Source organism: Anabas testudineus, chromosome 7 (assembly GCF_900324465.2).
Source record: "Anabas testudineus chromosome 7, fAnaTes1.2, whole genome shotgun sequence".
Lineage (NCBI taxonomy): Eukaryota > Metazoa > Chordata > Actinopteri > Anabantiformes > Anabantidae > Anabas > Anabas testudineus.
In genome coordinates, this window is record NC_046616.1 from 10,441,573 (window position 1) to 10,456,475 (window position 14,903).

Sequence of the window (14,903 nt, forward strand, 5' to 3'; positions counted from 1 at the left end):
CCTCAGCCTAAAGATGTGGGGCATTTGAATTTGGATATTAGGATTCTAGTGAGAACATTTAGAAATGCAACATTTGATTAAACCTGAAAAGACGAGGTTTATTCAAATGCACAATATTGCAGGTGATCACAGAAATGATGATTGCATTTTGTTTAGCTTATTGTGAAATGAGGTTGTGGGAACTGGGCGTGTGATCATTGTTTCTGCAGACGCCAAAGTGCTCGGTTGTGTCCTTCCGTGGGACAAGACGACCCGCAAATCAGTAAAGCATGTGGCAGAAGACGCTGCGTGTCATCAGCGGAGTGGTCCTCACATATCACGCACGACGTTAGGAGTTCCCTCGCCTCCACGGCGAAAACGCCCCTCTACTCTCCTTCTTAGTCCTTCCCGACCGTGAGCCATCCCTGGCGGCTTGTGCTTATCTGCTGTCCCAGCCTGCAGGGGCTACATCTGGCGTGGCAGTCGAGAGAAAGACGCTCCGAGGCGGTGGCGGCGTCCGTCTCTCGCTTTCCTGCAGCATCTGCTGTGAAGCTCGACTCCCGGACCTGACAGGACAGGTAGGAGATGCGTTTTATTGGTTTGTGATGGGGGCGCCGATGACAGCGGAACAGGTGCATGCTGCATTTTGCCGGTTGTTTCGAAATGACATTGCTGGCAACGGGAACTGGAAGCGTCTCCGTACCGGTGACGGGCTTCGCGCAACGCCGCGCTCGGCGCGCTCCGCGAAGACGCCGCTTTGTGCCTCAAGTGTCACGGATGGATGGATGGATGGATGGAGAGGGTGTTGCCACAGAGCTTTGATCCAGCCAATATGGTCGGCAGGCTGCTTTCATAAGCTGCACAGAACCAGGGCTTCCTTTATTTCATGCACACCGAGGCCCAGTAGGCAGGACGAGGCAGCAGGTGTGCCTTTCTTATCGTTTGACGGGAGCCTGATCGGCTCCGTTACTGTACACATTCAACCCACGTACAGCGGCTCACACCTATTCTTGGACATGCCAGTGTGCGCAGGCTGAGGACTGTGATTTGGATTTCTACGTGAAGCTATAGGCTAACAGCTGATGCTCGAGATAATGAGCTAATTGAAGGGTATGTTCGCGGGTGTGGCACGGAGGGCAGCGTGGGAGCCCGAGCGATCAGGGCTCCTGAACGCGTCACTTGGCCTGTGAGAGAGTGGGCTATTAAACTGTACATGCCATGAAACTAAAGGAGATCTCAACAGATAAACAAAGAGGGCAAATTGACCTCAATTCAAAGCATCAGATTACTTTTTACTTGGAATACATTTTTAAAAAATGTGTTTCCAAACAGATTCCCTTTGTCCTACATTCTGTAGTCCTAAAATACATTCCCCTGTGACAGTCAAATTCAATTTAGAGATTGGGTTGGAACAAAGCAGGAACAAAAACTGATCTGCAAGAAACACAATCGATGATTTTGACTCAAACATGTAACACACATACTATGGTAAAAGTTTAGCAAAGAATGAAGACACAGTAGTTAAATAAAAAACCGTGTATTGCAAGAAAAATCTACCCTAATGCACCATTCACCAAGTTTTACTTTACACCTACAGACAAATCTGACTCTTCATGTTATAATTATCAGTCGTGCATCCTGCTGTTAGGCCTTCTTCCTACTCACACAGACTGTCAGTCTGTCCGAATTTGTGGAGGCAGAATCAGGGAGGGGGCAGTTAGATCTAAAATCCATTTGCCTGTCCGTCCATGCCACTGTCCCTCGATGCATCCTCCACGCTCATTTTCTTTTTCTTTCACCTGCTCCACTTCGAGCCTCCCTGGCATGCATTACAATGGTGCAACTATAAGCAGCGTGGTGCTCTCCTGTCACACCCCTCTGTTTGTTCACGCTAGAGGGCACAGCCTCTTGCAGGTGCATATTGTGTTAGAAATTACTCAATACCTCTTTCTAAGCCGTTGTGAAAGTGGTTTAGCCTCACTGTAGTTTACACAATATTGGAAATGGATGCTACATTTCCCACAGTTTCCTCACGTCTGTGTTTGATAAGATGTAACAGGCATTCAGTCAAACTCTTAAAGGAGGTGCTATCAAGGTTATTTAGTCCATATGTGTGCATAGGTACACACAGTGTTCACAGGTGGTGCAATCTGTCACCAGTGCCTTCAGTGTCTTACTGTATTGCTACGGGCGCAGGATGCACTTTTGTGCATGTGTTTTTGTGCAAAAGAATTCAGTTTGCCTGCTTGTTTAAGGTGGCGCACTTCAATACAAATTTCCCCCGAGTCCTATTTCAAGTTATCGTATAATCGATTTGTAATAGCTCATTGAAGCGGGGCCAGTGGTCTGTTCACAGCCAAATTGGAATTCTCCACAAGACAAACCCTGCATCACTTAAACGTGAGAGGAGCTTTCAAAGACTCATATGCAAAGATAACGACATGGAATAACTTTTGGCATTATCAACACAAGTTACAGTATGTGAACCATGTGTTGAAGGGTACAATTCCTAACTCAGCAAGTGGTAACACAGTTTCACATGGGTAGATTCTATTGGCTCCAAACCAGTGATGGTGTTTAAAATCTGAAATGTTGCTTTGAAGGATATATTTATGATTAGTATTGGAATAGTTGTTTGAGATCAAATAAATGATCTAGTTGGTCATTAGAATCATTTTTATTTTGACAATTACATATTGTAAGCTTCATTTAAATACTGAAATAGCTGAATTTGAATTGATAATAACATCAGTAATCTAACATGTCTAACCCCTGATCTTCAAACTATATAAACTGGAATCTTACATAACCTTGTACCCCTCCAGTGGCACAGAGTGTACTAGAGAAACACTGTTTCATTGAGCTTTGTGTTTGTGGCAAACAATTTTAAAGTAGACTAGAAACCAACATCCTAGTTGAAACTGTTGGTCATGCTCTTCCTCCACCACCACTTTCTCCACCGTGTCACTTCAGTGTACCTATGTCTACATGAGCTGTCACATTCTTCAGCACTGTGCCATGTGATGGTTCACCTCTCCCTCCATCTCATGAGTGTGTATGTATCTACTGGTGAAATAATGCCCACGGGCTGTTCTCTCTTTTTTTCTTATTCTTCATCTTATTTTGATCCACTTGACAGATGATGTTAGGGCTAGGGTTCCCATGGTAACTGCATTTTAAACAGGCACGCCTGATCTCTAAGTGTTAACTATCGTTAGTGGCGACAGTGTCCTCTTCAGTCAAATAGAAGAAAATTAGAGCACCGCAGGCGCAGCGTGGTGCCCGTCATTTTCCTGTCATTGCCATGAAGAGTGAAGATATGTTTAGGAGAGGTCTGCAGAAATGCATGGTGGGGGATCACTGTACACTATGAGAATGGAGGCTTTTTACTGTTTAAATGGAGGAAAGGTAATGTTCTTCTGTTTTTTAAATGTGACCTCTAGGAATTTCACAACTATATGCTTGATTGACTTTTTTTAATTTAATGCATTGTGCTGTGTCCTATGCTGTGACAATGAAGATATATTGGAGATACTTCCCATGTTTTGTAAAAAGAATAGTTTATGGTTTAATCCGCCTGGTTTCGTTTAATTTTGCATGTGAAGTCCTGCAGAGTATCCGTCTGTCTACTGTGGACTGGGCTTATTAGTACATGTTGCAATAGTATGTCAACATCTTTCATGTGTATGTAATGGCTCTTAAAATAATTTCAGGGTTTTAATCTCAAACTCTAAATAGGTTATCTATCTGGGTATTCCAGCTGTGTCCTAGGAGTTCTTATTCCTCTTTTACTTTGACCTTTAATGTGATGTTCTCATCTCTTGTTATATATCCTGACATGACCTTCCTTCTCTGAATAGATTAAAGAATACTTTGTGGTGTAGAATGGAGGAGAGTGGCTCCTCCACTTGTGTAAACTGTAACATTTTTTAAAGATATTCATCTCATATATCAAATAATGCTTATCGACTGCTCGTTTTGAGAGATGTCGCCGCTAGATTGCTTTAATCAGTGAGGATTAACTTTGCAGTGACCTGCCCACCTGCTCTAATAATTTTGAAATGCAAGTTTGCCACCTTCGTTGACTCTAAGAGATAATGAAGCCGACACAGATACGTTTGTAATCACACAGTCTGTCTTTTCAGATCTGTTCAAAACGGGGACTTTAGTGCATCAGATGTGTGGAAACTGTAATAACCCCCTTGACAATTTTTCCACAAGAATGTGCTCATATTGTATGTCGATGCAGGTAGCACGACTCCCCCTGGGCTGCCTTCTCTTTGGGAGGATGAACTTGCAGCCTCATTGGTTCAGAAGTCGTATCATTTATCTCGGTTGGGGTGTGACATGATTTGCAGCAGACTTAACAGTTGGGCTACGCAATCTGCTTCCCAGACTGCTGAATGCCAGAGGTTTGGAGAATGTGTGTATGTGGCTTCCTGTGAACAAGGGCATCTCGCCACTCCCTCTTCCCAAACCCCCACTGTCCTATACCTAGTTTCTCTGAGTCAGCCTCTGCCTAGCAAGGATTGATGGAGTGGCTGTATGTGCCATTATAAGGAAGCCGTGATTATTAAGCAGATATGTGCAGGAGCTGCATGATGACATGGCAAGGCTCACTGAGAAATGTTCAGTGATTGGTTAAAGCACTGAGAGAAGTCTGCGGATGTAATAATAGCATACAGTTTAAGATATAAACATAAATAATAATTGATACTTTATTAATCCCCTTGTGGAAATTCTTTGTAGACAGGCTGCCCCCTTAAGGCCTCAAGGGTTTGGGGTTCAGTGTCTTGTCCAGGGACTACAGCTATGTGAACTCTGGGGATCACCAAAGTTATTGGGATCATGTGCATAGAACCATATCCCTTCACAGGAAATGCCATTTGAAACATTTATTTTACTGAATGACCATACTGAATGACCAAATTAGACACTGGGTGTTTCATATACATTTGTATCTTAGCTTTAGTGTCATCTCATGTTCAAAATATTAGCTGGAGAGCAGACGGTTTCTCCATCCTTGTGAATTGTGTGTTGCACTTGGCTGTGTGATGGTTCTCACACACAAATAGGAAAACAAACTCATGTCTAGACTTTTGTTTTCTTATGACTAGACCTCTAATAAGTTGTTATTTTTTTTAAATTATTATTCTGAAATGATACTGTGAGCTATGATAATTACCTGTCTTTTCCAAGAATCATTGTGTTATTGGATACTAAAGCTTTCCCATCAAAGACTATCAGTCCCTCTGCACTGATGGCATCAAATGATAAACACAGAGATTGCTGTTTGTGCTACTCAAAGGCACCATGGAGAGGGATTAACCTCCAGAAAGTGCCAACAATCTATTAGAGCAGCCAACTTGTCCAGTACACTCTCTGGAAAACAACAAGGGTACTTTTACACTTGGGCCAAAAATAACCTTAATCTATATTTATAATCAATTAGAATGTCTGTTTCTTTTAGGACATCCTGAAATAGACAGATGGTTTGGTTGGTGCAAACGGTCTTTGTTTGTGAGAGCTAGTAATATCCCTTTTAAAATTCCAAATTAATGAATAGCCTAATTAACAGGAGTACAGTTTGGGGCATGCTTTGTTCATTTTTTGCAAAAGATGCACTCACAAAAGACATTCTGGCAAAGGAAGAACAGTGCCTGGAGATCAGTAAGCCCATTATCGACACAGAGTGCTCCCATCTGCAGCACATTACATATAACTACCACTACCACTACCACTACCACTACTACCGTTACTTCCACTATTACTGCTTTGCTTTTGTGGCACTTTTGTTGCAACTTTAATTATTTAGCAATGCTAAACTACTAAACTATGGAGTAGATAAAGAAGGTGAGTGAAATTGTTTGCTTAGAGAAACACAAGGGATGAAAATAAATCAGTTTTACAAAAGGCTGAGCATAAAAATAAATCACCTTTATAAATCACAAGAGGGGCCAGAACATCAAAATGGTCAAATGGTTGTTGCTGAATGATTGTAGCTTAAAATCTAGCAAGCTGAATAAAATCAGTGTCTTCATTAAATGGTCAGTTAATTGCAAATTAACCCCCCCACACACACACTCCCACCCCCATACACTATTAAAAGCTTGCTGCTAGAAGTAAACAGTAAACAAGCAAAACTGCAGAATAGGGGCAAAAAACCCTGGGGGGATGTTGTGCGGATGACACTTTTCGTCTAACAACAGCTCCACTGGATTTGTCAAAAATGGACAAATACATGTGCCCTTTAGCTTGTTCAAGGTCTCTGGGTCCGATCTGCAGCGTTAAATGCTACGCTTTGATCTAAAAGGTAAGAAAAGGAGCAATCAGCAGCATCCATCGTGTTGTGTGGGTGGGTCTGCTATACCGATGCTCTATAAATTAAAAAAAACAATCATACTAAGTGATGTTTTCTAAAATCTCAGTGGGTTATTTTTATGAAGTCATGCAGATTTTCTACCTAAATTTAGGCGGGGTTGGATTGGGGATTTCCTGTGATGTTTCGTTCAAAACCACAAGAGTATCAGTTTAAAACAGCTCAGCGCAGCATTGTTGCTTTGAGAAACCTGGAGCTCGAATCTTTCCAGAGTTTATTTTATTCTCTTCTTTTTTTCTTGCAAATTATTTCAAAAACACTTTTCTCGCCAAGCTTCAATATTGTGACCAGGGGAAGAGCTGATTGCCCCTGCTTTCGTCATTTGTTTTTATTTTTATTTTATTTATTTTTTTCTGCTCTCATTCTCAGACAGTTTGACACTGGCAGCACATGCACACTTTCCGGACAGCATACTGTGTTTGAGGAGTGAGAGGAAACTACAAGCTGTCATTTAGTGTAATTGAACAGCTAGAGAAATAAAAACCATCAAAATGATGAGGAAGAATTTGACTTTTTTTTGTTTGTTTGTTTGGTAAATGTTGGTATTTCAAAAATCTTGGCTATTTCTTTGGCACAAACAAACTGATATATGGCCAAAACTGCCTGAATTAAAAAGCTATTCTTAAGAGCTACACAATAAAGTGGGAATATTGAACTGAAAGAGGTTACGTTGATCTAAAACCGGCAAAGGAATATATACAAATATTTTTAGATTAACTTAAAACAGTGACTATGAGAGTTTCTTTCAGAGAATCCTTGTGTTACACTTAACACCTTTAGTTATTACATACACAATGTCCTGACAGCATATTGTGCTTGAGAAGTGAGAGCTGTTGTTGCAGTATTTCCCCTCTTCTACTACATTTGACAGATTTCTCCTGCCCACCTGCTGATGATGGGCTTGTGGGGAACTGACGCCTGCCTGAAGGCATGCACATTTTTGTGGGCTCTAAATTGACAGACCCATTGTTTTAGAGATAGAGTGAAGACGAATGGGCACAGGCAGGCCGCGGTGAATAGTGCATCATGGACATCAATTTGTCCTGGATCATCAGCCATTACGTCTGTTACTACCTGGCAATTCATCTGAGTGCCTTTGCAGCAAATGATGTTTTTGGGTGTCACGTAGTCTGCAATTTGCCTTCCTTTTGATGGAATAGAGTTAGCATGATGCGGTTTGAGAGTCGTTTCTATTTCAGAGAGTGTGTTTTAAAACATGGTTAATCCAAGCCTACATCCGGACTGCTGCGGTGCTCTGCAATGATTATGGACATGAAATGTAGAGAACAGAGGAGGTCATCGCTAAAGACAAGCTGACATGGCAAGGCTGATGGACTCCTGAATGCAATGACTCGGTGATAGGGATGCCTGTGTGCATGTGTATGTGTGCATATGATAATAGTATTTTGTTTCTCTTAACATTTTTTGCAATAACTGTGACTGATAGGCTAACCACAGCTTATCTTATTGATGCCTGCGGTGTTCTGTAACACACTTGAAGAAACAACAAAGAATATTCATTCAATTTGAAGATACAATCTGTTCTTTTTGACAGTCAAATACTGTACATCACAGACATCCACGAAGGCTTATCGTCTTTACTTTTCACCCAGTAAGACAGAACATATTTGAAACAAAATGCAGTGCGATAAAAAATGTCTGAAGTGTTGAGACAAGTATGTCGCTGCAGAAAAAGACACGTTTACAGATGTCTCACATTTTAGCACGGTGGCAGACCATCTGTACTCTCTTCTGTGTTGTGACAGTCAGTCCTGGAAGTGTAAATAAGTCATGGCTTCATGGCTCCCGCTCATGCTGAATAAATTAAAGGATTTGTACTCCAAAAATAACTGGTGCATGTGTGCACCACCATATATGTGTGCGTATTTCATTTATATGATAGCCATAACAATGCTATAGCTACAAGTGAGTTTGGAGTTTGGAGCCTGGAACCTTTAAATCTTAAAGTGTCTATAATTAATATCTCCATGGCTCAAAAAGGGGGTTAGTCATTGCTAATGAACCCATAGGAAATTATCACTTAAGACAGACAAATATGTCAAAGCTTCCTCTGTCAATATGAGCTTGACGTCTGTCCCTTGATGTCTGATGCAGTTAGTATGAATGGCTGTCAGGAGCTGCTGGGACCTTTAGTCAGTAGCCGCGATCAGTTTTCATCAAGACAGAAACACATTCAAAACTCGCTCACTTGTGTACACATACACCCCACAGCCCACATGTACTGACATTAATAGACAAGAGTTGAGTCAAGAGTAAGCAGTCTGAGATTATTTTGACTGCGACTCAGGCAAATGTTGAAACCCGTAGTACAGTATTGCAGTGGTGGGTGAGAAGAAATCAGTTAGATAACCATTCTAATATAAGCACTTCCCCAAATTTAGTTTGACACTAATACGTTCGTCTATAAACTTCTGAAGTATAAATAAGACAGCATTTCTGTCTGTTTTTTTTAAATAATAAAAAAAACGAAACGCTCACAACTATTTTTGGAGGCATTCAGTCTTGCACAGTTTTCAGAGTTTCGCCTACTCAGTGCTGTCACATTCAGTTTCAATGATGATCACACTTTGAAGTTCAAGAACTAAAGGGCCCCAGATGATTTGGTGAAGAAAGACCTTTAATGGGAGTCTGTTTGAAGACAATGACTGTTATAGAAATCTCGAGTCGAAGCAGCCGCAGAACCTCCCACATCTCAGTCTCCAACGTGTCCCTCGCACAGATGATTAGGTGTGCGGACACCATAACTGATGTGGAGCCGGTGTGATTGAATCACAAAGTGACCCAAATGAAAGAATTGATTGGCCTCGCGACCATGATGTGTGTGAAATGAGCAGCCTAAAGTCTCTGACACTGATTTATTAGGATTCATTTCGAGTTTGCTGGTGATTCGCCGACACATTGTTCTGACAGCTGCTTCGTGGGTTTGGTATTGCAGTGGAAAGATCGGATTGGTTCACGTGAATGCTGAGGAGAACTGATATTTATCAGAGGAATTAGATCGGATTAGAGAGGTGGTAAAACTATGCATTAGAAATTTGAAACATATGGAAGGTTGAAGGGCAATAATGTGGCTGTGGGGTCTAAAAAGCATACCATACAACCACAGTGTCCCCTATTTAAATCATGCACAGTTTTGCTGCACGTTATCCCCCTTTTTATCTACGGGGCTGTGTTTGGTCATAAATTTACTTTTTGTTTTTTTTTCCTGATGGTGGCACTCGAAAGAAAAGTTGAAGTCTTGCCAAAGTTTGTAATTTATTGGGATTTTGAGCATCATATCCAACAGAGACATGAGATAATCCTCCCAAAACCACATCAACTTGATGGTGGCACTAGAAGAAAAGTCAGTCGGATTTATCTGCTGGGGATTTGAATGCCTCTACAAGGTTTCATGACAGTTCATGCAGTTATTTGCTGAGATATTTTAGTCTAGACCAGAATGGTGGACTACAGAGCCACAGCTAGAACATGTTAGTGCTCCGGTGTCAAACTGTACAATCTGTGATATTCTCACTTCAAAACACAGATTTCTGATATTATTGTGCAGTTTATTGTTATTTAACAAATATGCTGTCCTGATTTCTCAGGGTCTGTAGTTAGATGTAATGTACTATACATCACCAATATGATGATGGTGATATTCCTGTCACGATTAACCCATAAATAGAGTTTTATTGTTTTTATTATTGAGCTCTATGACTTAAAAATGTGGACTAGCAGGCTTCTATTTATAAAATAGCTTCAATAAGCACCAAATTCTGACAGCCATTCTACTTCCACGTGAATTAGTTTCTATGTAAATCCATTCATGTAAATTGGCAGCTTCCCCTGTGTGACTCTGACATTGTCTCAGTGCATAAACATTAGTCTTATCCTGCAAAATTACAGATGGGAAATCTGTTTTGGAAAATATATGAATCTTACTATATTTTTACCACCATAACATGAGACAATAGAGTAGAAGAAGAGTATAGCACAGTTTATGAATATGTTCTTTTTCATTAAAGAGATTAATTAAACCAGCTCAAGCCCTTTCGAGCTGTGGAGTAACAGCGCTCTGTGTGAGTATGTGACATCTGCAGCCTTTCCAGAGCCAGACTGCGCTCCTCTTTGATCCAGCTTCATTATGCAGAGGCAGGCTGACCTATCATGAAAGCTGAGACACGCTGTGTTTCTGCCTTCCAAAACTGTAAACATAGAGATTTCCTCAGAAACTTGTTGGAGAAAAATTAGTTAATTAGGGCTTCTTCTTTTGGGGGAAAATACTACAGTTTCTTTTCCTTAACCAACATGTTGCTGGCTGTTATTAGACCAAATTAAGCTTGTGTTTTGCTCCTCCTTAATGACAGTTTTCCCTCGAAGCTTTGTACTCTTTATCTGAGCTTCTCATGTCCTCTCCTCACTAATCCTTTCCGCTCAGTAACCTTATTTGATACTTTTCCCCCCCACATTTTCTCACACACAACTTCACTTGCACTAAAGTTCTTTCTTAGATACCATATTTCATCTTCTCATGTTCAAATCTATATTTTTAAAGTCTAGTTTACCACTGAATGACTACTTTACGACATGTTTTACACTTTATAGGTAGTCGTTAATGAAGAAGTGGGGATCTCTGCAGTTTCTAAATCTTACACATGCCATAGGCTAACACATTTCCAGGGGGCTTTAATGAAGAAATTATTATACAGCAGCATTTCCCGTTCACAATTGTTCTCTTAAGAGTCAAAATATTGGGATATTCTAAGACAACCAATATAATTAGGAAAAGGAGGAATGTAAAAAATGAGAAAATTACTATTTAAAGAATTTGCACAGCTGTTAATTCTGAAGATATATTTTTTAATGTTATCTTGGCAAATTTTCAGCTGATATATAAAGAATGTTAAACCCGTGACCCCGTCCTCGTAAAGCTTGAGATTGACTCTCAGCTTTATCTTGTATAATTTGATTCTCTTAGCTGCAGCACCCAATCTGAGTAACAGCTATTTTACAGTATGTCACTGAGAGAAAGAGCCCGGTGCAGGAGTGCAGCTCGATTATAGCAGTGGTCACCTTCAAATAACAAACCTAATCTGTCTCCGGCTCACCTGAATATTCTATCAGCAGTCCTGTATGTCTCACTCTCCAGCCTCTCTATTTTCCTTTCCCTGGTGCCTCTGTCCTCGTAACCTCTGGCTTTTATTCTGTGCTACTCTTTCTTTCCTCCTGTCTCATCCAAAGATTGTTGTCACGTTCCCAGTGCCCTCACCCTTCCTTGTCGCCTCCCTCTCTCTCTCTGTCTCGCTCTTATTCTCTATCTGTGCGTGTCTGCTGTCTTGTGCGGTGCTGCAGGGCTCTCTGGCTGATGTAATTTATGCTATCTCCTTTGCCAGTGTGAGAAGAGAGCGTCTTGAAGCCAACACTCTTCATGCAGAGTGCTCCTGTGGGAGGCTGTGAGCCAGCACTGACTGAGCTACCCTTTCTCCCTTTCACTATCCTATGCACAGTGACGACGCATGTGAAAAAGACAGTTAAAATGCCTTGGTAACAGATAGCGGATAATTAAAAATACCACATAGTAGCTGCAAAGGAAATTAGATGTGATGTCACCACAGGTATCTGCTCTCCTATCTCCAGTTCACCCATTACACCAAAATGTCAGTGAAGATTCGGTTTGATGCAGACAGATGGGAAGGTTTTTTGCTGCAATCCCATGAACTGCATCCATCAAGCATCCATAGCTAGTTTGGACATTTAGCAGCAGTAAACATTGGTTTTTAGAACAGGAAACAATTTGATGCTGACTGAATATGTTTATGTGTTGTTGCAGGACTGCAATCCATTTCTATGACAACAGAGAAGGCTTTGGCTGGGGAAATGAAGAGTGCATTGGAGGGTGACGCCAGGAGAACCAATCAGGTGGGAGTGCTGTGGAACTCACAGCAGCTGTACATCATTTTACTCAGGCCTCTCAATCATTCAGGGGCCTTCCAGCTTTCTGTTTGATATGCAAGGCGGCTAGCTGCCTCTGCCCGTGCCAGTAACTTAACATCTTAATGCACAAGCTCACGTTCATTTATTTGATTATTGCTTTACATGATCAAAGATTTTGGATCTACATCACTTTGCAAGACATGTACACAATGCCTCTTGAGGATCTGAATTGAAATATTTAAATGAAGCACGTACTCAGAAAGCGTTGTCTCTCTCTCCCAGGTTCCGGAGGACCAAGGGGATGTGGATGATAGCTCCGAGAAGACCCCCAGCAAAGCCTCTAAATCCCCTCAGAAAAGCAGCAAGCGGCCTAAAACTGTACCTGTCAAAGTCACTCTACTAGACGGCTCAGACTACGAGACTGCAGTTGAGGTAAGCTGGTCTCTTTTTGTCAGGAAGTATGAAGAGAGGATTTGTTTTTATAATGATTACAACGTTGGACTTATTTTTATAGATGAGGCCATTGTTTATACTGTACCAGCATATGCACAGCATTGAGATCTGGGACATCATTAAAACGTAGTCCAACAAAGCATGAGGTGTCAGTAGTGGAATGATCGCAGAGGTTTTAAACAAAGCAGCCGGGTTAGCCAAAGTTGCATGGAAACAAAGAAACACTAAACAAAGAGCGATAGCAACCTTCCACAAACTATCCATTTAGAAAATGGAAATGAATAGTGAATAAATCATTATGTGGATTTAGTGTACACGTCAATAACTTCTACTCCACAACATCTGATCTATGTGGAAAGTTCAAGCTCAAATAGATACAAGAAACAAACACGCCCATCATATTTTCCACATTGTTTTTTTTTTTTTGTTTCTTTTTTATATATATGGGATATTTGTGTGCTCCCCTTAGTAAAGTGGGTTATTGCCTGATTTAGGAGTGGATGGAAACGAGCATTCATTTGCAGATCTTCTGGAAATCCGCTATATATGGATAGAACCATGACAACTTTGAGTTTTACCTCCAAACTAAAGGGGTTAGACATTTTGTAATAATGTTAAATATATGAACCTACAGAATCTTCATATATAAAAAAACAAATGAATAAGTCTAAGTGATCGTTTGTTTCTTTGTGATCGTTTGTTTCTTGCTCCGTCAGTGCAGGTAGCACCATATTCCCAGATCCTAGCTGTTACTTTAGTGTGTTCACAGCTAAACTCAGTAATTGTTTCACCATTTGAAATTTTGCAAACATGCAGAAACATAATTGGAAGGAAAAGGAATTGTCTTGCAGTGCTGTTCAAATCCAGTTTGGCTGGTTTCTATAGTAAAATGCCCACATGATTAAAATTCATTTTTGCTGAGCAGGTGATAAAAAATACAGTATTTTTAGAAGGTGGTGTGCATCTTCCCCTTTTCAATGGAGCCCTTGACTCAGCACACCACATCACAGTACACCTCAGTGGGATTTAGTCTCCTCAGTGGGATTTAGTAATACATTCTACTGAGTCAGGAAACGCAGCTCTGTTGCTGTTCTCACTGAGAGGGGGAGTGATGGGTGTAGGGAGGTGAGACAAGCTCTGCATTGTGGGGGATGGAAGGCTCAGATGAGCAATCCCTGGCTTCCCTGAATCTTGATTCTGTAGCCTTTTACTGTTTGTAAACAGACTAGTGTGGCTCAGTGAATTCCCAGCGCTCCTGGTTTATTTGAATTTCACAGTGGCTTACATGCTCATCGTGATGGAGAGAAAATTAACCTGCTCCTGGACATGAAATGACTTTGGAGGAAGTGCGAGACATGTCGAAGGGGGTGTTCCACACCAGAGGGAGACCCTGGGCAGGACTTGGAGAGCTGCATGAATCACATTAAAGCCAGCACTGGAAAGCCATTGGCTGCTGCTGTTGAGGGAATGTGATGGGAGTGAATTTGTAGGCTGCTCGACCTCATTCATGTCAACTATTTTCCTTTTATGGCTTACTGCCTCTCACATGACCTCATGTATTTTACTTACAAGAGTAAGCGGGGAAATAATGTACAGTATTTCGGGAGTCCTGGCTGTGAACACACACATTTCTCTTTAACTCAACCCCTCTTCCCATCTTTTCTCCTGTCTCGGTTATGTGCATGCGTACACACACACACACACACACACACACACACACACACACACACACACACACACACACACATTTCTTAGTGTCACCTGGCCAGTGACACTAGGGGTATTGGCTTTTGACAGGAAATCCATACAGTTGACAGATGAGTGCTTTTAGGTCTGACTGGAGAGAACGTGGAACGAGAGAAGGAAAGAGGGGGAGGAAAAGATGAAATGATTGGAGGAGGAGATGAGGAGGTAGGAGATACATGGTTTGGCTTTGTGTACTGTAGTACATGCAGTACAAGAGTGTGTGTGTGTGTATATGGAAAAAAGACGTGCAGACGCAGTGATGGATGCAGTCAAACCATTACTTTAATGACAGGCATGATTTCAACTGGATGAACAGGTATTAATGATAAAGACACAGGAAGGCAGCCTAAAGCTTATATTAGCTCACAACAGTGAAGATATACTGACTAAGCTCATTGGATTTACATTG

At 41.3% G+C, this 14,903-nt stretch overlaps 1 protein-coding gene across 3 annotated transcripts in view; it reads left to right on the top strand.

Moving 5' to 3' along the window:
• Positions 1-253: 253 nt before the first annotated feature.
• The window catches only part of si:dkey-178k16.1 (band 4.1-like protein 1), a 32,837-nt gene continuing 18,187 nt past the window's right edge, over positions 254-14,903 (top strand). For all 3 annotated transcript variants that reach the window (XM_026368836.1, XM_026368837.1, XM_026368838.1), the window contains exons 1-3: positions 254-557; positions 12,192-12,280; positions 12,578-12,727. In XM_026368836.1, coding sequence (XP_026224621.1) covers positions 12,209-12,280; positions 12,578-12,727 — 222 coding nt within the window. In that variant the 5' untranslated portion in view covers positions 254-557; positions 12,192-12,208. The remainder of the gene's footprint in view (positions 558-12,191; positions 12,281-12,577; positions 12,728-14,903) is intronic.